The 25,233-nt window shown below is 40.9% G+C and overlaps 1 protein-coding gene across 4 annotated transcripts in view; it reads right to left on the bottom strand.

The window, feature by feature from the left end:
• The window catches only part of 5-ht1 (serotonin receptor), a 212,671-nt gene that overhangs the window by 49,909 nt on the left and 137,529 nt on the right, over positions 1-25,233 (bottom strand). For all 4 annotated transcript variants that reach the window (XM_076777103.1, XM_076777104.1, XM_076777102.1 and 1 more), the window contains one exon: positions 2,810-3,297. In XM_076777103.1, coding sequence (XP_076633218.1) covers positions 2,810-2,927 — 118 coding nt within the window. In that variant the 5' untranslated portion in view covers positions 2,928-3,297. The remainder of the gene's footprint in view (positions 1-2,809; positions 3,298-25,233) is intronic.

Here is a 25,233-nt window from a genome sequence, read left to right as displayed (position 1 = left end):
GCTGACAGATTTAATAAACATGAAGTTCTTTTATCGACGACGACGGTAAACGAGAAGATTGCGCCTCGCTTCAGACTCCTATCCGTGTCTGCTCTTGGTAAATGAAAAAATAATCCTCTGATTTCTCGAGGGAAACTTTCGCGCGAACGAACCCTTTAATTTTGCAAAATATATCTTATTGAAAATGCGTTTTTAAAATTTCGATAGTCACGATTCACGAAGAAGTTCGAACGACGTCATTGCGTGGTTCTATTTGAAACTACGTTTTACAACGTTAATTGGCGGTACCAGTTGCACTGGACGACTCTGTGCGAATTACATCAAACAGAAATTCTAAATACGGATTCGTTTGGACGTTCTGGATGTTCTTTCCGAATTCGATGCACGCGTATACGTTTGTAGGTCGTATAATAGTTCGCTAATGGCGATAATAAAATAAATTAATTAACCGCTATTATGGGGGCCGTTGATGCAAATCGTAACGATACCGATATTCGTGATTGTTATTGTAATCGAATCGTAGTGCTTGATCGTACCATTTTGTTTTCGCATTCGTGGAAGTTCCACGACGCCGCCGGAAACTGCAAAGTTGGAAGTGCTACCGATGTTGGACCGGTAATTAGCTTTCTAAAGTATTGACCGCAACGTCCAAGTTTGACGGCCGATCGAATTTGCATGACAAAAGGCTCGTAAGCAGCGTTAAATTCGAACGTATTTATCGGGTCGTAAACGTGATTCGCTCGACGGTATAAGTTGAAAGAAATAAAAATTAATAAAAGAACCGAATTAATCAAACTAAACGTAACGAAAGTTTGTTGCGTACAGAATTCCGGAAATTCTATCTTTCTCATGAGACGACGTATTTCGAAAAGTTTGATAACCGCTGGTGTAGGCTCGTAGAGCGGACAGAAATATGGGACACGTATTTCTTTTAGTGGCTGTAACTTGGATTTATGGAACGAAACTATCCTCCGAAGTTTTCTAACCCTCTAGCGCTATCTCGGAGATTATCAAAGACGCAAACAACTTTTTCAAACAAATTCTTCGCGATTCTTTACGAAAAATAACAGAGCGAAAATCATCGTTCGTGTTCATGGCGCGAAATGAACGTCATTAGTCGATAACCGATTACAAGAGTAAAATTAACAATCCTTTCGTGCAGTCCGTAATCTCGTTAGTCTTTTTCGATGGCTCGATCGCGTTAAGGATACTTATCGCTGTAGGAGATCTTATTTCCCTTTGAGACGTCTAGTGATCCGTATCGTGCTTATCAAACAAATTATTCTCACAACACGAAAGGGAAACGCGATTCACGGACACTCGTTGCCTTTCTAATCTCAAATTCCACCGTAATAAGGTCGTTTCGCGAGACTTTGATGCACTTTGCGTCCGCGAGAAGTTGGCTAGCGAAAGGAATGCGGCTCTGATTGGTTCCCCGCTCTAGTCACGTGTTATAGGCGGAGCAAGTACCCCCCTGCCCCCTCTGTCGTCCCGCTAGCCAACTTCCCGCGAACGTACAGTAACCAACGCGTTATCTAGTTCGTTCCGGCGGCATTAGATTCGCCAAAATGTCACCGACTAATAAAATTTCCCATTTTATCGCGCCGCCGCCGTTGTCGCTCGACGATCGTATTTTTTTCGAGCTCATTAAAAACGCGTTTGCGATCGGGAAACTTCATGAAATTGTAATCGAGCCATTAGCCTGAGCCCCGATAACGTCGACGACTTATTCCACCGTCGCAGTCGGATATCTTCGAAGGTGGGCGGTCGCTTACGAAAATCCTGCGCGATCTCGTTCGTGTTCACGCATACGTGGAACCGTCACGTGGCCATCCTCGTCATTCCCGATAATATATTACTCGCTGCGGAAACACGTCAGGTTTAAATTAATCTCCCATTGTACACGCGTACGGTACGCAGTGCATGGTCCGACGAACTACACAGCAACAACGACACCGTTACATCAGTTCGAGGCCACGCGTGCTGCATTCGCCATCATGTAATATAGTAACCCCGTAGAACGATTAATTGATCCCACGGCGACATCAATAGCGCGGCGAACTTTAACTTCCATTCTGCTTCCATCGCGACCGGAGAACGTCCTTAATTATTCTTCTTCAACGTCTCTTCCAATTTACGTTCGGTACGTGTCTCTCAAAATGCCACGTAATCACCAAGAAACAATCCCACGGTGAATTCCATTAATTAATGAACAGCGTGAGTCTACTGTCTACCGTTCCATGAACAGTGATCTCTACGCCCGAGTCTACTTAGCATCTACCACGGAACTTGGCTCGCGATGCTCCTTACACAGGTCTCTATTACCTAAAACTGGAAGTTGAAACATCTTCGAAACCGCTTCGAATAAAACTCGAACGGTTTCGAGGCGGTTGTTGTCCGATGTAATTAGTATTTTTCTACGTGGACGCGTACATGACGTTCGAAGGTCCAGTTTGTTTTTTTAAACAGAATATTTCTCGATAGACCGATCGTTTCAGCTCGTAATTTTCTATACAAAAGTACGAAGTTAATTGCGTCGAAAAACTTTTACGTTAGGAGATATTTCGATTTAAATATCACGTCGAAACGAAATTATAGTTTTCGTGAGAGAATCGTATCGTCGGTACGTTCTACCCCAAAATTTTACTTCCGACATCTTTTTTCATTAAAGTTCCGCTTCTCCGGGGGGAGACTGGGAATCGAAACAAATAAAAGTTTTCCGACCAGTTTCCAACAACCTATCGAATTTTTCTTGGTATCCTGTGACGGCGTGAGGATAAAAAGTAAATCTAGAACAAAGAACACTCACCGACAACGGTGACGAGTATCAGAAGACCGAGCACCAAAGCCCTGAGAATGATCGAAGCATCGGTGAACACCAGACCATCTGCAGACGAGTTTCCAGCCTGGTTGACGTGTTCCTCCATGACGTCCGAGATATATACATATATATATTACATGTATATATGTATATATATATATGTATATATATTCTCTGTCCTGGCAGGGTCTTCAATGTCCGCTGGTTATCATCTCGTTAAGTAATGTACCATGGTCAGCCGTCATGTGCAGATCGCGGATATGAATCTTCTATTCCCGGCTACTTTGGCTGGCTCGTCTCCTCGAGACGCAGTTAATGTCTGCCCGTTGAAACTTTAATACGCGCGTCATTGGGCGATTTTCTTGCTTTGTTTCCCGCGGGAAACTTCTGCCGGGCATCTATTTCGCGCAGATAACGCGAACCTCGCTCTCCGACAGCCGACCGTCCCTTTGAACTCGTACGCTGCTCGGCCGTGTCTGCAACAACGATAAAGAAAATCAGTCTCGGTCGCTGCTTCGATTTTCTCGCTACGTCCTACTCTCGACGTGCAAGCTATTTTTTATTTTACACGAACGCCTTCGACCCTCGATTCGGGGCCTCAGCGACGCACAAAAACTAACGTCTATGTACGGAGGGAATCCAGAGATCCTTTATGTTTCTTAACTACGTATATAAAAAATATAAGACTTGGAAATCAGAATTTATTTGGAGACGTGGGTGATGTCACTTTACCTCTGTTGGAACACACTGCTCAATACAAGAGCTTCGTAGTATTCTTAATTATGCATATGACAAATACAAGACTTATAAAGCAGAATTTATTTGGACACGTGGGTGCTGTCACACACTGCTCAACTCAATAGGAACTACATATCATATGTATATATTTAAACAAAAATGTGCGAATAAAATGTTTTTGAGAGAATCGACGCTAGATTTCCGTGCATCGATCGGAGCGCTGGTTGACAACGAGAACTGGCGATAATCGAACAATTATCGAAATTGAAAGTTTGACTGTCAGCACGCGACCGAGCACAGTTATAAATATTCGAATAGAGATAAAATACGACGCGTACGTGTTCCGCGATGATCCGTATCGCGATGTCACGGCGCGCTACATTTTAATTTTATAACAGACACGGTTCATTAACTTAAATTCGCGTATGTCATTTGCTATCTAGATTCGATCGTATAAAACGGACGTTTAGCGAGTCATCTTTCGCATTTTGCGCGATCGCGGAATTTCCAGTCATACGTTTCGTCGTTCCATCGATGCAAATAAAAAAATATTAAAAGATTTTCGATAACGCGATGACGTTATAAAAATTAAAAAGGAAGACAAAGCAAAAGATTTACGTTTCTTTTAGTGATCGTTGAGATTCAAACAGGCACTTTGGCGCGATATTAAGTAAATTTTATGGCGATTTGTTCCGTGATGGATCGTGCAGTGCATCTCGTAAACGCGTCGCAGGACACTTGTGTTTATGGTACTCGTTGGAATATGCTCCAGATTATTCGATGCCGATTTCTATTCTCGTTTCCATTTCCCTATCGAATTATGATATGTTTTCTATCCACGAACCGTACTGTATCACTGTACCATTAATGCATAATGTTCCGTGTTAATGAGAACCGATCGAAACGATACGCAACTAAATGTTCCATGATACGCGTATAAAAGCTAGCTTCGACCGATAGCTGCAATCGTTATATGCAACTGGTGAATAAAGTTCTAGGAGATAAAACTGGATTTCTTTCGAACGACAGTATATATTTTTAAAAATGTTTAGAGGATATTTGATTAATAACAGCTTAAGAATAACTTCGCTCGGAGTATCGTTCCGAAGAAATTCATCGAAGGAGACGATTCGTCCGTCGTTTCGCGCGTCAATTACGCGACGAAGAACCGAGCACGGGAGCATTTCCCAAGTTATCGCTTCATTCGCGATCCATTAACGCGTTTCTGCTTTAACTGCGAAGAGCGTTTCAACGTTTCTGACAGTCTTCGAGTCATTTATATGGGATTTTTCGATAGAAGAACCTCCACCTGCCTACTTGATTGAAGAGATACGCCATCTTGAAGAAAATTATCCTCCTCTCGAAGCTACGCAGACGACGGTATAGCAAACGCAACTCACGTTGATTTTCATTGCAGGCGTTCCCCGCTGCAGAGATTTATTTATTCAGTGACATTGAACGAATCTAAGATGTAAAACGAGCAGCTTTTTACTATTTTTTCACACAAGATCGACGTATCTTTAATCGTTCCAATGTTACGAATTTATTTTGATGTTTTCCTAATTGACAACCATCGAAATAATATAAATTTCGAATAAGGTACTATCGTTTAATGACCATTTGTTTGTTTCTAGAATCGAATTTTCTGCTGTAACGTCGCTTCAGTGTCCAGGAACCATTGTCTCGATGATATCGTTAATCGAATAAAGCAGCGATTCAGCCCGAGGAGTCGAGTATTAATTAGTTTATTTCACGAGCTGTCGGCATGAAAAGCTCTCAGGCACTAACGAGCTAAATCCTCTAATGGAAATCGACGTCGCCGCACAAAAGACGATTCTTTTGTGATTGAATGAAACATCGTCCATCGTTCGAAGACACGTGTCGTTTAATTTCGCTTAAAGATTCGCTCGAAGATTGAAAACAATGCAATTATACTTCGACTTCTCCAATAGAATCTAGAGCCCACTTTAGCTAATTCTCCTATTTTAATTTCTTCATTGTTCGAGGTATGAGTTTGTTTAGTTAGATCATGCAACAGTAAAAATATACATTCGATCATCTATAATTGAAATATTTCGACCGTCAGTGTGCATAGTTCTCTTTAACAAAAAACATTTCTTAAACAATGCATCCACAATTGTATAGTCAATTTGCGTTAAGACTATTTTTATACGTTGCATATTGTACGACGAAGTATTATCGTAGCAAATGCTACATTCGTCATCGCCGAAAACTGAAATCCGTTGTCATGACATTTAAATCTGTGTCGCGACTTCAGTGCCACGAGATCGAGTCACGTTAGATGTAAGTGACATTTCAAAGCAACGTCTCGAGCTCTGCACGATGAAAACTACATGGTAGCACTGTCGCGAAATGCTTTCAACATTATTGCATCGCTGCACGCGAGGTTCCATACTCTGTATATTTCTGTGAAAAGCAAAACGCGAAGTAACGATAAATTAATAAAACTTTCTGGGTCTTCTGCGAGCGGTGACTCTTATCAGCGACGAGTATAATTTTTCCTAGCTTCGATCGAAACACACGTTCAACTTCTACGCCATGCGTGTCTCGTAATATAAAACTCTTTCAAAGTGGCACAAAACGTTCAAGAGACATTTCACCGAGAAAGATATAAAACTAAGATCGAAAGCTTTGATTTGTCTTAACAAATTACAAATCAGATTTTGCCCCGAGAAAATATTGTAACTCGTTTCACGCTACGTTTCGAGCTTGACGGGGGCACCATTTAAGCGCGATCATCCTCTGAGCGCTAATGGGAGCCATAGATAATACCTGGTGAACACTTGAGAGTTTTAGTCTCGAGAGTTGAGAGTATTACGAATAAGAGCTGTTTCGCGCGAGGCAGTGGAAGAGCCTTTATGCCGAAAGTTACCTCGTTACTCTTAAAGTCGGCCCTCGCATGTTCTTGTGAAAGAACCCTTACTGTAAATACTGTATCCATTAGACAATCTTACTCTTGAGAACGAAACTCTCCAGTGGGCGACAAGTATACGACAAGAGCAGGCATTTCAAACACGTGGTCCCCTCTGTTAGACTTTGTACCATGCTTGGTATTTCTTTTTCTTCTTCTTCCTTTTACGAAGTTTCGTAGTACATATTCATGGGAACAACTTTGTTCGATATTGGACGAGGCTTTTTCCAAATTTTGGAGAACCTCACGTTGAACGTCAAGGATAGAAACTTGACAAGCAGATAGCAAATTTTTCTTACAGACGATCAACTTTGATGACGAATATATTGAATTAATATTTTATATTTGATCTATATTTTTATTTATTGTAATTGAAAATGTACTAATATTTGCTCGTAGGTGCTACGAGATTACCTAGTGTATACTGGTCTCAAATGAGATCTCAAATGACCCTAATATTCAAAAGAGAAATCACCCCAGGGTTAAGTAACAATGCTTGTAAATTTCAACGAAACTAAACCATGATTATATTAAACTCGAACTTCGATCCTTTGTTTATCTTTGTCTGATAACTCCATATTCTCTCCCGTGCTCCAGTCGTGTCAAATGCATTTAGGCCCGAGGGCCAGTCTGCGTTATGCTACCAAATCGCGGACCACCGTTGTATAATTATCGTACTACGATTAATATCCACCTGCTCAGCAATTAAAAGTAATCCTATCGACGCTGTACTTTCATTATCAACTTTCACAGCATAAAATAAGAAAATGTTTTCAATTTGTCGTCCTCGAAATCTGATTACGTTACAACATCAAAACTGGCTTCGACGTCGAATAATTTCGCTCCTCGAGTACAGTTAACCGTGATAACTCGAAGCTTCAGTAAACCGAAAGTGAACATTATTCGATGGTTCTTATTTCGGTCAGCTTTTTCAATTGGTTCGCTCAACTCTGATATTTATATTTTTCCTCCCTTATCTTTCACCTCGTCGTCGTGTTTGAACCTTCGCTGGCTCCGATCGAAACGTTCAATTTACGGATCATTCGCTTGAAGAATCGTTGTTGCACGTGCGATCTTCGCGCTACAATCGTTATCGGTTCTCGCGAGGTTTTCTACTTGTTTCGAGTGCCCTTCGAAGGATAGGCTTCGGGGGCAGAGCCGCTGGTAATCCGCGGATCCTGTAAGCTCCCGAAAGCAGAAAGTCCTCCGAAGAGGAGGGAAGTTAGTTACACGAGGCTAATGGAAGCCGGCGGCGGCACAGCTAAACAATATGGGTAGCGACACGCTAACAAAGTTGCCCGGGCCAAGAAACGTAATTAAGGCTGCAGAAGTTAAGTTAATTTGGAAATACCGAGTTACGCTTGCCACGTGACGCGAACGACGCAGGCGGGGCCCCTATAATCAATTCGATATCACTGTGGGTGATATTGTCGGCGCAAAGTGTTTCGTGGATCGCGTACAGGGTGTACGGAAAAGTTGTTGACAAACTTTAGCGCCACATGGTCCGATTATCATAACTTGGAAACTTTTTTTTCAATCCCCCGCCCCCCTCCAGTCGACATCGTTTGTCTTTTACTCGATGTCGTTCGCTTATTTCTCATTCTTTTCTCGTTTGCGGGGGGATCACGCTCGAACAATCGAAAAGTAGGCGAAGCTTGGGAATCGTTTTCCGTAGGTAATTACCAGATATTTCATTTTTTCGGAGGATACGAAAGCAACTTTATTCTCCAATTTTTCAAAACGACTTCTGCCGAAACATTGATAAAATGTAAGATAAGATGAAGATGTCACATTTTTATATTTGTACGAACAAATTTAATACGTTTGACAAATTACTTGAAATTGAATCGTACGTCAAGGGGTTAGATATTTTCAATGATTTTAAAAATGGGCGTTCGAAGGATATTTGAAGAGAGTCGAGTAATTAAATTATATGGATTAGTACAAACGAGATTTCTTTTCGCTTGATTCCTGAGTAGTCGCTGGTCGAATAGACTCCAAAATTGCTTTGCAACCAGTGGAAAATTTTAAGCCATGCTTGCACAGGACGAAAATGCACCAGTTTTCATTACGAATGAACAGCGAGCGTACGTCTAATGGTAGAATGGAAGTAAAAAGTTAAGGAACCAGAGACGTCAGGTCGTAAATCTCCAAAGTTAGTTACACGGTTCCATTCACCGGGATCATTGCATTAAATTGCATCAGAGTATTAGAATTCCCTGTCGTTCTGTTCTTTTCACTCGCGTCCCCGCGTCGACAAAGCAAGCAGTGTTCCTGGCGCATGTTTGGCCAGTATATCATGTTGAACGGGTTTCTTTCTCGCCCGGAGGGCTTCTAATTAAGCAAAACGTCGGACGCATGGCTGTACGATAATACAGATTAATGTAAGAACACTCGACGTGCACTATACCGGGTCAATGAAAGTAATCGCGTTAACGGCTACGAAGCCGGAACGCTCGTTATCTAAGGAACCAGTCATAAACGACGATAAAGGCGAAACTTTATTTTGCACGCTCTTAAAGCTTGGAATAACAGATTCCCCGGCATGGGAAGTTTTAATTAAGTGGGGGAATCCCGGGAAAATTTACTGCAAAATCGAGACTTATTCTGGCAACTTCTCATTGATTTAAGGGGGCAGTCTGATAATCTCAACTGAAAAAGTTTATCTTTCGCTTTTTTCAGTGCACGTCAGCCGAAAGATGGTCGATACTTTCTGAAAAAAATTACAAACAAGCGATGTTCTACATGCAAGCAGCTATTAAAACGTTCAAGTTTTAAGTAGAAATACCAAGTGCATATTTTTTATAAAATTCTTGAGATTCACGATTTTTGTTTCCAATTGTGTTTCGATTTAAGGGAAACAAATAATTAGTTTGGAAATATTTCGTAACTATATTACGACAAGGTACGTGTTTATTTTGATTTTTATTTCATTGTTCCTTTATACAAAAGAGATGTATTGCATGGAATCTACGATTTTCTGCTAAAAATATTAAATGGTAATTCGCGATAGTACGTGTAATGCGCGAGATAATTTCGAGTAACTGTCAACTTGCCGCGCCGAATAGAGCCGTTCGTACTGGTTTCTCGTAAGTCGAAATTACCGGGAACGTAACAGACCGTGTAATGTCATCAGCTGGCACGTTGAAACCAGAAGGCACCACGGTGTCTCTAGAAATTGGAGAAAAGCGACTTACGTGGCTGTTGAGGTAACCTGACGGTTTCAGTGATTCGCTTGTCTAGTAGAACTTCTTGTGCAACGTAATCAAATACACTGTCGTACTTCACGAAATGCTACCCGAGCTCCTCGTGGACATAACGATTTCTTTAAGAATTTGTTATAGTAACGGGAGAAAGGTTATTGTTAAACTTAAATCTGCCTTCAATCCATTACTTCGTAGAATTAAGTATAGATAATTTAATACGGATATGCAAAGAAACTACTCTTCAATCCGTTCAGAAATTATGACGTTTTAAACATACGCATGAAATTTCAGGGAAAAGTTTCATATATGGTCAGACATTATATTTTCGATAATGAACTTTTTCTCGAAAGTGCGTAGGATTTCGGGGGTATGTGTAATGACCAAAAATGATTATAATTGACCCCCACAACCGAAAATAATTTTTACAGAATGATTTGAAATTTTTTTTTTCACCGGAAAATTTCAGTACCTACCCCTTGTCGATTTTTCTTAAAAATTTGCTTTCACAGGTTATAAACATAAAATGGTCAAGGTTACAGTTACAAGAAACTTGATAAAGCAATATTACTGTTTTAACTCGCCATAAATGCACTTTTATTCATCGAGATTAAAATTTATTAAAAGTTTCTTCGCGAGACTTATGAACTTGAGTATCTCGGAGGAAAGAGTCATCGCAGGTGCATCGATCGTAAACAGCAATATTAATAAAACTGTACGCCTGTCGTAACTGAGAATATATCAAGAGGCGATCATTGCTCGGCAGCTCGTCAAGAGATCTCGTATTGCATAACAGTTTCCGTATATTTGAATTACGGAGGATCGCTAAATCCCAGCGTTCCGAAGCCAGTCTAACGCCTGGTGCCGTCATTATCAGCAGACATTACCTCTAACCGTAATAATTCGCTTCTTGTCCCGGGGAAGGCATCGTAACGTGGATCACGAGCCACGAGAAAACAGGACGCACAACATATCGATCATTCTGCGAATTACAACGCGTGTAATATCGATCGAACGCGTGCATTTCGTCTTTAAATCAATCTCTTGCGCTTTTTTCGAACCTCTTCTCGTTGCACAAGTTCCAAAAAAATCAAATTTTCTTCGAATCATTTGAAAGTGTATTACATTATTAAATTCAAGGAAACCAATTCAATGTAGTATATTACGTAAATTAATTACGTAAAAAATATAGTAAATTGCCCAAAAATGTTCAGTTTTCGTACAGCGGATCTCGTCACCAGTTTATATACAGTCTATACGTGCTATCACGGGGGGTAGAAATGTTTAATTTACAAATTATCGGATGGGGTTCATTTGACGAATCATTACTGTACATGGAAACCTATTTTAACTAATGAAATGCGCGTAAACGGGCAAACGAACGCAATAAAGGTGCACGCGTGTCCAATGCTTATATCGCGTGATCATTTTCGAATTGGAATACGATGTAGAGGATCGAAAATAGTAGAATAGTTCCATGCTGGGTTTGCCAACGCAACGCTCGGTCGTAGCGAGGCCGTTTGAATATTCATGATCGGAACGCGAAAGGACGAAATTAAAGGGAGGAAGATTCTTACGTTCCATCGAGATGGGACGAAAATTTCTGTGCAACGAAGCAGAAATGACCTAAAACTGTATTATTATACGGAATGGTCCACTTAAGCCGTACCATCTAATTAACTTCTTCAAGTGCAACGATAAGGAAAAAAGTATCGTATATTCGAATGGCTTTGTAAAGTAAATACGTTGCGATAAAAATTTCTTGCTTGTTGTATTTTACGCTAATATACGTTCCAGGGATTAGCAATGATTCTAGAATAATAATTATCGTGGCTATAAACTGATTTTTGTGTTATACTCAACCTCGATCGTAACTAAATTTATTAAATATTTCACCGCCCAACAGTTGATGTTATTGACTTTTTAATATATTCAAATGCAAATTGCGTACGATATATTTTGTTGCATTGTTACATGATAATTTTTTTTTTTGGAACGTCCTTTACATCGGCGCGCAGAGAAAGCTTTCTTTGAGGTGAAGAAACGTCGTCATCATGGAAATGGATTTTCGGCGTTTCTTTCTTGAGAAAGGATCTTCGTGTTTCCGGAGAGAAAAGATTCGTCTTTCGTCGCTACCGTGTTTAAAATATTCATTGAAAGTGCGGTAGAAATTTAAGAAAGTCGGTAGGTAAATTATTCTATCTGAAGCAGGTATGCACGTAACAATTATTTAATTGAGAACGAAAGTACTGATTTTCTTATCTCCAGCTTGTTGGCTCGCGAAATGGTATTGACGGAAGAAATAATGATACAGGAGTTGGACGAACGAGACACGCGATTAATAGCTGATATGAGAGATGACCTTAACAGAAAGTAACCTAACTCGCAGCGAAGGAAACTTAATAAAAAGCTACTCGATTTAAGGTACCAATATTACTGTATGCATCGGTCGTTTCTAATGGTAAACAGGGTCTCTTTTATCGTACTCGATCGCACGAGGTAAGCTCGCGTGTAAGGATCGTCTAACAAAAACAGTTTCGTTCAGAGCCTCCGGTATCGATGGTATCGTGTTTGATATTGTACAGTTATTAGTAACGAAAATAGCAGTTACCGGTATTCTAATTTCTGGAACACAATTTATGGTAACAACTTAACGATACGCTACGTTTTGGATACAACGGGCGTCTACAATTGCTACAGTCGACAAAATATTTCGTTCAAGCGTCACGATTTAAACTTGCTTCGCTTCCCACCGAACATTAAGACAGGGAATGATGTCGTTTAGCAAGTTTTCGAGAGAACATTGTGAAAGTTATTAAGCACTGTTTAAGTTAAGAGAGGAAAGTGTGCCTTTATTGCGGACTATTGTTACGCTTTCAAATTCAATTAAATTTTTTAAACCCGGGAAATGTTTCACCGTTCCAAGAATGGCGAAACAATTAGGGAAGCATTAATCTCATTTGATATTTTATAATACCAAAGAAGTAATATAAAGGTTAGAGATTTTAACATATAATACTAAAATAATTGTATAATTTTTTATAAAAATAATATAGATTCATTATTCTATGACCTCGAGGTTATCAGATTCTTTAATAATAAAATTAACGTAAAGCTACGTTGAAGTTTGCGTTACAAATTATAAGAACATAGAATTTATCTTGTGTGTCATACAACGTAACATAATTTTGTTGAATTAATATGCGGTTCCTCATCGTTTGTACAGAGGTATTTGCGTTTAATTTAGAGACACGTTTATAATTAAGATTTCCACGCATAGCGGTGGAAATTTTCAATCATATTTCTTGTTATCGATCGTTAATATCTCGTTCTGTATTTTCTCCGTGGCCAAGTATACCAACACAATTCCGATTCAAATTATTTAGCGTTCTGACTAACGTTAATTACTCACGTGTATTACAATCAGATCTAAATAAGCTCGTGTCTTACTGTGAATATAACAGATTTAACCTAAATATTCCCAAGCGCCACGCAATGAAGCTGTCTCGTAATCATCAGATAATTGTTGTTTCCCTATATGCTTGATAATGCACATCTCACTACCATCAATAGGGGCTGTGACCTGGCGGTGACATACCATGATCGTTTGTCATACTCCAAACACACCATTAATATTACCAACATAGCAAACTAATTGTTCGATTTTATCTACAGATTCTGCAACGATTTAAAATATTCGCGCACCTCAATAATTCTGTACAATTTATTACTACATTCTTACTGCGAATATGCAAATATAGTTTGGATTTAACGTGCATTTATCGACTTTAGAAAGCTCCTTGGCGAAGTTCGTTCTTTTTTTTAATTTTTCTGAACTGAATGTTACTGTTTCGTAAGCATAAATTTAAAATAAATCTTTGAGGTACTATGTACCATTTACTGAGTTTGAGTTTGTTATACATCAAACGAATGAAACTATCGCTACTGAATACCATCTTCTATATTAGTTTGCAGTTGTTTCTTCCAGGTATACAAAGAAGACTAAATGCTAGTGAAAGTTATTGGAGGGAGAGGAACGTTTAAAAATTGCAAGAATGAATTTAAATCCACTGCCGTAACGAACGCCTTCAATTATTATCGATTTCCCCGCGAAACGAGACCTCGATCGCCACAGAATCCCACAAACAAGTACCAGCGGCACCCGCCTTGCACGAGGGGTTGTACTCTTCACCGTGTTCCTGACAGTTGCAGTAACTATAAAACTGCCAGTGCCAAGTTCAAATAATCGGCTGCAATACGTATCCAGTTAATTTGGCCACGTTTACACGTAAGACCGCGAAGTTTGCCGTTAAATCATACGGCAGACGCTGTACAGCAGCGCGAAACAAGGCTCGTGGTTGTTAAGCGCATTCACCAGAAACTTAGTTACCCGAGCAACTTCGAGTATCAGTGGAATCAGAGACACAAATACACACGCGAGCGTGCGTGTGCGTGTCCGCTGCGACGAAGACGGCCGGGACACCTCCGTAGCTCGATCTTCGCCATGGAAACCAATTTGGGGATACTTGTATTAAGATATTGGGACTATTTACACCGCGCGTCTTCGATAAGAACACCGTCGATGATTTACCACCTGGTGAATATTAATATTCACTTGGAACGCGTCGAACGCCGCGCTGGCTTCAAATTTAATAACGTCGAGACTTTGCCTCCCCCCTCAGCCGCGAACGATCTCTCCTCGGGATTTTGCTACGTTCGTTTATCGATGAACCGAGTTTGATTAAAATCCATCTAGGCCTAACGACTCTGCTCTGAAAATATCGTTCGCGTTATTTTTCGTGCCGGAGTGCCTTCTTCGAATGATCGAGTCTTCTTTAACGAGTAAATTGGCTTTGGTTCGATTTAAGTTTAAAACGTATCGATGGGCCTGATGTGTGTAACTACGAGTATGTTTTTCCTTGCAAGTCTTACGTTTATTCAGTCAGGAAGGAACGCATTTGGTAGAAAAATTAGAATTTTTACCGTATGGCGGAGTAAATCGTTTTACTAACCGGCTGGCTCATACGGGAATCAATTTCGGAACCAGGCCGCTCGAATCTCAATAACCGAATTCATAAGTTGCGGCAGCTCGGCGAATATCGAGGAGGATCGAAGCGATTAACCTCTAACGAAGGAAAAATCGACTGACGTCATAGGGTAATCCCTCACGCTGAACCACTAGAATGCTAGTTCTACCGCGTTCCGATAAAACGGAAATGGCGAGGGGGCGTAGCGATTTATCGCCCTCCAACCACACGCTGCTAAGAATACTTCTGTTTCCTTTTTTCAAACTTGCTACAACGTTCGCAAATATTCACGTTCTTCCAGCGTGTTACAGAACATGTCTGCCTACCTTCTTCAAATAATAAGTTCATCCCTTTGTAACAGAGTTATTAATTACTGGTTAAACTTGTTTGTTCGAATGTTGTGAGATACGAGTTAAAAAGTGTACTAATTTCGTTATAAAATTTTGTTGAAAACCGTTCGAAATCCGAGGAAGGGGTCGTCGAACCGCTGTGGAATTAGGCGTAGGAAAATTTAGGGGGTTGCACATCTGGTAAAACCATCGAGTGCAAACGCTGTGAGTTTACGACACGTCGATCACTATCGAGGACAAAGTAATAAGATTTTAGAAGTGCACCTCGTCGATATAAACCTGGAAAGTTTATGACAATGAAGTAACTTCTCGGGACTTAATCTTTTACTAAATTAGTCAAATTAGGCGTTGACTTTAAATCTTGTTGCAAATACATAATATCTTCACTTGCAACAAAATAGAGTTTAAAATGCAAATAACGAGGTTCAATTTTGTATAACGTTTCAAAAGTGTTACGATTACTCTGACGTATCATAAAATAAAATAACAAGAAACTATTATTGGCCTTAGCTTTAACGATCTGCAGAATGGAAAGTAATGGCAGCTGCTAGTACGCAATTATATCGATGAAACTATGCAAACAGTTTCACCTGTTGCGAATTTTAACGATTTTTACTTATTACTTCCCGTTTTAATGTGTTGCTACCAACGATAGAAAATGTTAAACGGTGTTTCTCGGATCAATAAGATATTACGAGAAGCGTCTTTTCACTTCGGCCGTATAATACGATTTTTATTTTCTTTTTAAAGCTTACGGACCTCCGGCTAATATACTCGCGGAGCTTCAGGGTTTCGCGAACCACAATTCGAGGAACACTAACTTAAACGACGATACGCGTAAATACACGCGATATGAATACGTTGCTTTCCGCACGGGACGCATAAAATTACGCTTTAGATGGATATAACGTTACTGCCGGGACGTATATTTTTCCCTTTATATGCAGATACCCGTCGGGACAAATACATGTCTCGAGAAAAGTGTATGTTTGCAAATAATTCCGTGATATAAAGCGTAATATCGGTTTACAATCGTCTACGCTCGTTGCGTGTCGAGTAAAATCCTATTGAAGCCAATCATCTAAGTTTTAGTAAACACGTTACGTAGGTGGTCGTTTTTTCGATTGAAAATTAAGAATTTTTGAGAAATTTACTTGGTATTAACGGTATGATCGATCCCCTGCGTGGTCTTTACTATGCAGCATCTTTTGTAGCAGAAAAGACATTATATCGACGAAATAAATAATATATACGATATTTGATCGGGGTTGTTTCTTAGCTATTTTCGATACTAACTCGAAAGTAACTATATTTTCACGTCGATATTTAAAATATTTTCCATGACGTTTCAAGGTATTTTACAGTTACGCTAAACGTTTTCTTTTCACAGGAAACCGTATTATAACTTCGTCGATGTTTCGAATTTATCGATTCGGAAGCCTCAACGTGGTACTAAAATATTATCCAGTGGTTGTTCTTACGATCGAACGAGTTTTCGATGTCATAACGCAAACAAATAAAACCAGGTAGATTTTATCGCTATAAGCAGAAACAGCGTTGAAACGAAACGTGTAACGAATTGATACGATCGCACGCGCGGTCTATGAAAAATCGTCGCGCGATGTGTCGCGGTTTCGGAGGATTAAGGCTCGATAAATCACCCGGTGGCGATTTGTTTCGTTATCCGGTTCCCGCTGATTTTTTCGGCGAACCAATCGACCGGACACGACGTAACGCGGCGAAAATGGACGCGCGCGCAACCGTTAAAAATAAATCATCGCGGCACGGAAAAAAGTGAATGAATGCAGCACAGCGTCAGCTATACAAGGGAAGCGATTGCTAGCAAATTTTGAGGAATTCTTCCGAGGTTGGCCGCGTTCCAAGCGCGCAAAGAGTCATCGCGTTTATCGATAGTCGCTGTACCTGGCCGCGCACACCGAGGTTTCTCCGCGTTCTTTATCCGTTGTGAACGAACCTGAAAAACGATGGAAGCTCTCGGACAAATCGAATTAACGATTCGAGCCGTTATTAAGGAAGACATTCATGATACGAGTGCAATTTATAATAGATTCGTTCATAAACAAGTCAGTTCTGTTTCCAAGTTCTAACGTCTCGTAGCTGAATTCGAAATTAAGAATCGAGATCATTTCCGGCCAGACAAGTAAACGAGGAATCGTTGCTCGGTACACAACTAAATTGGTGACCGTTTCTGCTCAAACAAGTGGAATGGGAACGGTATTGAGTTGGACAAGTAGAACGACGATATCTGGTCTAACGCGTCCGATATTACATAACTGGAATAAGAGTCGAACGGATCAGGCAAGTAGAACAGGAACCATGCTTGGTCAGACTAGCAGAATGACGCTCGTCTCTGATCAGACAACTGGAATCGGGATTGTCAGATAAGAGTAACCGTGCTAGTTTGCTGAATAAAGGATATTCCGGGCGTTCGTGACCAACCATGTTGATCTTTTCGTATCTTCTGTTGTTTTCAAGATGATATCGCAAGGGTGCAACGTTGAAGATTTTAGTATCATCCCTTAGAAAGAGTTTGACGTTTCACGTGACCAAGAAATCAATTTTCATTTATAATTCTAAGAAATTCTCAATGAAATTGTACGTTATGCGATGACGGTTCCCGCGTTCATCAACAGAGGGCTACGCTCTCTCGCAAGTACTCGATCGACCATTACCAACTTCGATGTCTTTCTATTGTAATCCATTTTGTTGACAGTTTGGAATTTGTAACCCGTCGAATCTACCACGAGTTTGCAATTTCATTTCGCGCAAAGTAATATCTCGCAGACATTTTCGAGCCCATCCGACGTCCCCGCGTGTAAACCGTAACGGGGATGGAAATCGCTGGGAAGATAAGACAGAAAAGACGGAGAAAGCCTGAGAAATTATATCCGTATATAATGCATCCGATATGCAGGGGGAAATTTCACCATTACGATAGAATATCCTTTCCATAAATTCCTTTCTTGCTTCTCTCGGGTATCGGATCTTCTTTTGATTACTTTAACGTGACATACAGCTTGCACTTACGCCGAGGTCTCTAAGGATCGCGCACCAAAAGACACCGAACTCTTGCCTTCGTTTTACCGTGCAAGATTAAAAGAGCAACTTGACCCTTCCTCGATCGATAATAAATACTTTGTTGAGAGCGGCGGAAATGAGATGGGGCAGTGTATTCGAGCGTCGCCGAGCTGCTCTGTTATTTCGCGACCGACTTTCAAATTTTATGTACAATTCTAATTTGCGTCAACGGTGCTAGAGTTTCGAGGAGATTGAAGCTCGCAACGGTCGATCGAGATTTATTATTAAACAACGATAACATCGTAATCTTTGCGTCAAGCAACCACTTTGATCGTTAATTTATATTCTTTGCAATAATTTTATTCTTTTCTATTCGATCGGTACTTCGTTTCACTGACAACGGATTATTATTACCAATATCATTCGACGAACATTTACCTGTTGCAAAATAAATTTACTCGTGATTATTTATCGTATGTAAATACTAGGTATTCACAGATCAGACAATTACATTATGTATCGATATAAAGACGAATAAGTACGAATACCTTCAAGCATACCATCGCAAACAGAATACAAATTGATAAGGTTCTCGTCGAATTTCACTATCCTCGTGCACAAAGTCCCGGAGGCTGTCTTAAAATTCAGAAAGAGAGTTCATTGTACGTGAGGCTGCGCTCTGTTTACTTAACGATCCAGGTTATGCGCATAAATTAAACGACATACGCTACCATTAACCTCCATCATCGCGTCGATGCAATAAGGGTGTTAACGTCGGGTAATAGAGCATCCTAAGTACACCGCGGAGCACCGTGGCAAGTGCAACGAAAATTGCCTCCGTAGCAGAGTTCGCGGAAACTCAAAATGAGATCTAAACCTTCCGAAACGGCGTGTTAACGCGTATCTCTGTGTGACACGAAACTATCCGTGATATCGTATTATCGAACTCGAGGGTTGAACTCGCGACAGCCCGAACCGTAGCGCTGGACCGTTTCAGGAATGATTTATAGCCTCTGCATTAAACTTACGCGTTAATGTTATCCTTGCAGATTTTAGATTCTGCTAATTGCAAGGCGCGTATTCGGTATTTCAGCCAGAAAGGGACGACTATTTCGAATTAAGGAGAACACGGTGCTACGAGTTTGTACACGGAACGAGAACAGCCGAGTAATTTTGTTTTACGAACGCTGATTATAACGTGCGACACGACCCGATTTCTAGGGAATCTCTTTACGCGTGAAAGTTAATTATTCGTACAACAGCGAGCCCTGACTGAGGCTAGAACCTCGATTTTTTATTTATGTTTGGTGTACATAATTCGAAAATATTTCTTCTCGTCGTTCCATATGCACGATAATCGAAAACGAGATATTTCATATTTTATTCTAGCATGCACATCGTACAGTAACGAAATATGGAAAAGACGATTTCAGACAGAGGCATTTTTCGAAATAATGTTTAATAGAAGTGAGCATGACTATAGAGAGTTCGCGTTGGCATTAAGAAAAATACAAACTACCAAGCGAGATTTATTGTCGATGCGGGGGTGCGGAATGTATTATTGGTTCGCATTCTTTACCGATAACATCTTAAATGGTCAACGATGTCGGAGTTTCTCGGAATTCGCACTGCCTTCCCTATTGGATGACTTCCCACGCTTCGACTACGACGAAATTTAAAATACTTCCAATAGATTGTGGCACTGGCTTATAACGCCAGGATTGTGGTATAATACGATACGAAAATGTATCGAGAAAAATTGTTTCGCGTACGATACGAAACTACATAATTCGATTTAAAAAAAAAAACAAGTGCAAATACGTATTGGGCTTACGTTGTTGCACCAAAGAAAAATATTCTATCAAAAGATAGTCTCTCGTAGAGTGTTCAAACAGTTTTTAGAATTTCATGCTTTTCTCAAAATTCTAAATTCTCGCGTTTATTTATCATCCTTGTCCGATATTTGCTCGAGTTATTTAGCAAACTTCAATTATTTTCTATCGAATAATAATCTCGAAGCTCGCAGGCTCGAAGAGACGGTTCGATATCGAAACGAAGCCCCGTGAAGTGCAATAACTACGATAGTACTCGGTCTTGCCTCTTCTCGTAGTAATTTTACTGCGGGAAGACGTTGCGTTTCCTTATCGAGCGACTGGATTCGCGATGGTAGACGAAAAAGGAGAGAAGGCGGGGGGACGCTGAATAGCGAAAGATAATCAAATGATGCCGGATTACACGCAGGTTCCCGCGGATATCGTCCTCTTTGTCAAGGAAACGACATTAGCCTTTCTTGTCATCCGGGAGGTTAACTTCGTAAAGCCCGGCGTGTCTTTGTGTTCCTGAGACGGTGAATGTACGAATGCGTTTCCACTTATCGCCGTGGGCGTCAGATTGCTAGTGTACAAACGAAGCCAAGGAGAAACAGCGTTTATGTGATTAACCTCCCACGAATGGGACAAGAGAAACGTCATTTGTGCCACTGTGCAGGGTAATTAAACACTTAGGGACTACCTTTATTTTTATTCGTTGTTCCCAGTCACTTTCGTACTATTTTCTTCAAACTAGAACCTTACGAACCTTCGTTTTATTCTACGGATGGATACATCTACTCCATACTATCGAACAAATATCAGTTGTGCTTGTAACGTTGATTAAATTAAGTTATATACTTCGCGTAACGTTCTGTTTGGATTTGGTAGTAAAAAGTAATAGCTTGTTTTCCATTTTCAACCTCGAAATTTACGAGGTCTGTGGCGACAGTTCCCGCGCTCGCCAGCAGAGGGCTACGCTCAACCTTTCTCTCTCGCAAGTACTCGATCGATCACCCATCCCTGTACACTCCTTGACCGACGAGTACACGGGCACCTGATTATCCACTCTTGTCGCTCGCAATTACCTATTATTGTCTACTCGTCGTCTAACGCGTATAGTTTCGGAAACTAGTTGTCGGGAATATTCGGGGTGACTCGAAATCGGCGAGATCGTTAACGCACGATAAGTAATTAACTGCTTCCACATAGTGTCGGAAGCGAAGTCCTTTACACAAAGTGATACTCCCGGAGTCATTTACATAAAGTGCTGAGCTATAGCTGCACAGACCCACCTTATGCCCGTACAATGGACGTCATCTATCAAGTCCAATTTGTTTGTACGCCGTCGACGAATCTCGGTGCCCGGTGCTCGTCAACAGACACTTCCGCGATGGAGGTAAACTCGTCCGAGAGAAGTTAGCCCCGGAGTTACTGGCTGGTTTTGCATAAGCTGCGGCAAGTTCGAGAAGAAACCTTGCCCGCTCGTAATTTATCTAACACGAGGGTTCTGGTAACTCGTCGGTCGCCAGTTGCACCGCTATCAAAAAGTCTAATTTCGCGTTCATGAATACAGGATCCCCGCGAAGTTTGTACGCAATAATTACGGCACGTCGACGATGATCTATAAGGGTCCCGAGCAACTTCTGAATCCAACGCGATACCAAGTTTCCTCTCGACGACACTAGCGTCGAATATCGTTCACGATAAAAATAATTTTGTTCGTTCTGACCAGTTTTATTGTTATCGACCGTTTCCAATCGGAATTACACATAGATAAATGTTACATTGATAAGTAGCAATGTCTGCCTTGATGGGAGTCCCACTTGCGAATGTACCGAGAGTACTGGTAATAAATTGCGTCGGATTGCTCGCTGCTTATACATAATTCCAAGGTCTTTAATCGTTTCTAAAGTCTTAGATTATGAATGTAATGTTGAAAATCGAATATTGAAATTTTATTAGGTTTCCAAGAAAAATTGGATCTACAAAACTCGATACCATTGAGTATCATAGCACTGTTGATTAATTGGTTTCAAAATTTTTGTTTCGATAGTAATCGTAACACAATGGAAGATTTTTAAAAAAGTTACTTTAAAAAATTAATTTTCCATTTACATCAGATAAATTGTATTTATAATTGTAATAATTTTAGCTTCTTATTTCCCGCTGGCCGAGAAAACGTGGAATTTTTAATGCGTTCCTGAGACCCCGTGGCTCGATTGCAACGCGAGAAAATGGCTTCGTAGTCTATCCAATGAAACCGACTTCCTCGCGTTATTCTCGTTCACCGCGAGCCAGAGGGGCGAAAAAACATTTACCCGCGCCGCGACATTCGTAGCTCGGATAGGAATTGCTTGGCAAAAATGCCCGTCTTTGCGTTAACCGTGACCACGATGTACCAGACCACCCACACGCGTGCACGTGACCACCGAACGCGCCCGAGTTACCGTTACATTATGTAATTAAAAAGTACGAACTGGTCGATGTACGCGCCAGGGGGAAACATACTTTCCCCGTAGTTTTTCGAGGTACGCGTAACGCGGCTGGTCGTTTAATAATTTTCCCCGGGATAATTTAATACACGCGCCGCGATAACTTCGTTCCAAACGGGAGAGGACTGTTCGTCGCCGAACTGGAAACTGGAGAACCCAGGAACGATCGATTCGAGCGTGTCTCGAAGGATCCTCGGGCATTTCCGGTTGATTCGGTTCGATCCCGTGCATGTACGTCGTGTTCCTCGATGATTTTGAATTCACGTAAGAGGAGGTACACGTCCCCGGGTAATTCGAGGACCAAACGATATTGAATCTCGATTAAGGAACAACTTCGTAGCAGCTGGATAACGTACGGTCGCAAGACGCGCGACAATGCCCGATCTAATAAAGAATTCCCTGCCTTATCGCCGCGACGCTTACGGGGCCCAATATCTCGCGCGACTCCGTCCAAATAATCTCACGACACCGGAACACGTACCATCCATGGGGTTTTTGTCCAACTACGTGACCGAATTGTGGAAGCCTCGCGCACGGGAAACGTCGCCGGAAAGAAGCGACGTTTTATTCGCATCTCGATGCTCGCCGAGATTTCGATACGAGCCTCGTTTCATAAATAATTCTTGCACCGGTGTGTCGCGTCTCTCGATGTGTTCTGTTTAAAATCAATCCGCGAGAACGTCTTCGGAGTTCAAACGAAACGCTTCCCGCGCTCGCCAGCAGAGGGCCTCGACCTGTACCTTTCTCGCAAGTACTCGATCGCTGGACCAACGCAGAGCTCTAGTATACCTTTACACGACCTTGCGGTAATAACATTTTTAAAATTGGTGGATATCTGACGGCCTTTAGACGATGTACCAACCTTTTCAAGCGTCTCACTGGAGATTTCCAATCGTTCCAGTACAGTAGATATTGTCGTTTATCAATATCTTCCACGGCCGTAATGCTTTCCCACAATTCCCACGACGCTCTCCCAAGATTAAAATTGTGTCACCATTTTTAATAATCCCTCAAATGAACTTCGAAACTGGCACGCTCATTAACGAGATAAGGAAACGTTAATCAGTTGAGAGTAGCCTATACATTCTCACCTTAAGATTTGGTTAAATTTTCAGCGTAATGGACCAATAGATTGATAGTTGTAAGAATCAGTGCTCCAAAACGTTATACGCGATTAACGAAGCGTTGTATAACTATAAGAATATAAAGAAAAATAAATGGAAATAGAAAGGTTGAACTGGCCGCGCGTGTTTGATATGCCTGGTACAAGGGTTAATCAAGGTACTTGGCGTTTTGCGAGGATCCTTCGTGCCCTGGCACGCGATCAAGTTTGTCTCACTGTCCTCGAGGTGGAACTTTGAAGTTTACCGAGACGAACGAAGTGTCCCGGATAGGGGTCGAAGGAAATTCTGTGGTCGAGCACGGTTCTTAGCTCCACGTCGACCACGAAACTCGATCGAAATTCCGTAGCGACCCGGCGAAAATCGAATTATACGAGACTGGCGTCCGCAGGATAGCGCGCGGACAGCGATAACAACGATGCTGGGCAGCGTTGTTTCGACGGAAGTGTATTTTCGCGGACGTGTCAGCGGCGATCGTTTGATGTGTACCACGATCAAATAGAAAATTGGATTTCACCGGCATCACCTGGCGACGAAATATCGCACCGTTGTTCCGCGTTTCGACAAAATTGTCACGAACGTCGCCGTCGCGGCATTATCGACGACATTGCAATTTGCGGTTTACAGCCGAATTCAAGAGGGTTTTAACCCACCGTGGATCTCCAGCTCTAACAACTAATTGATAAGGATCGATGGAAAAGGATCGCGAGTCTAAGTTCAATTATAACGTCGTCGGGATTAAAATAATCGGTGAAGGAGCAATGTTTTCAAGATTTCCGAATATTCGTTTTTTTAACGATATTCTTAGAGAATTTTAGGTCCCAACTATAGTGAAATACTTCTATCAGGGTTCGAAAATTTTCAGCCTCTATAATAAGATTTATTCTTCTTAAATTATGGAGTTTCTATGTAGAAATAAAAATTTCCTCGAGTAATAGTATTTTTTTCTCAATTTAAAAATATTGAATAACAACGAATACGTCAAAATTCTAATGCAATATCGCTAAAGTTGATCATGAAGAAGCGGTGATTTTTTTGTCTTATATTTTCTATAAAAGGTTTTTCATGTACCACTCGTTTTGGGCTGGTCAAGGTAGCGTAACCCCTTAAGACATTCGGTCCTCATCGAACTTAGAACGTCGTCCGGAGGGCGAATTGTCTCTAATCTCGAAATTGATCTTTTTGAAACTCGTGAACCATTCCTGGTCCTTTGAATAATAAACGTGCCCAATATAGTCTACTCCATGGACAGCACAAATGTTTCGAGCAGCTTAGTAAGCATATAAGTCTCGATTGAACGCGACCAGCCATAGGTCTCAGGATTATTAATCTCGAATCAATAATATTTGCGACGTCAATTGATATGTATCTGATAAAGGAAAGAATGAAAGACCAAGAAAATATTTCGACTAGAGGTAAATCGAACATTTCACTGTTTTAAAAGAACAGTACATCAGAGACTATTGCTCGTTTAATGAACGAAAGACTAAGAGAAATTATTTATAAGAGAACTTCCATAGTCTCGTAGAATCGATTGGAGTTTGATGAGGGTAGCATTTAACGACGCCCTTTCGCTTCCTTCTTCAACTTTGCTAATTTGTTAAACAAACGATTTGTCCAAAAGAATTATCTGCATTAAGTCCATTTAGTCGGATAATTACTTTTCATTGTCCGTAACAAATGGTACTCGTCATATTTT

Source organism: Colletes latitarsis, chromosome 11, assembly GCF_051014445.1.
Source record: "Colletes latitarsis isolate SP2378_abdomen chromosome 11, iyColLati1, whole genome shotgun sequence".
In the NCBI taxonomy this organism is placed as follows: Eukaryota; Metazoa; Arthropoda; class Insecta; order Hymenoptera; family Colletidae; genus Colletes; species Colletes latitarsis.
This window is presented reverse-complemented; position numbering and strand designations above follow the sequence as displayed.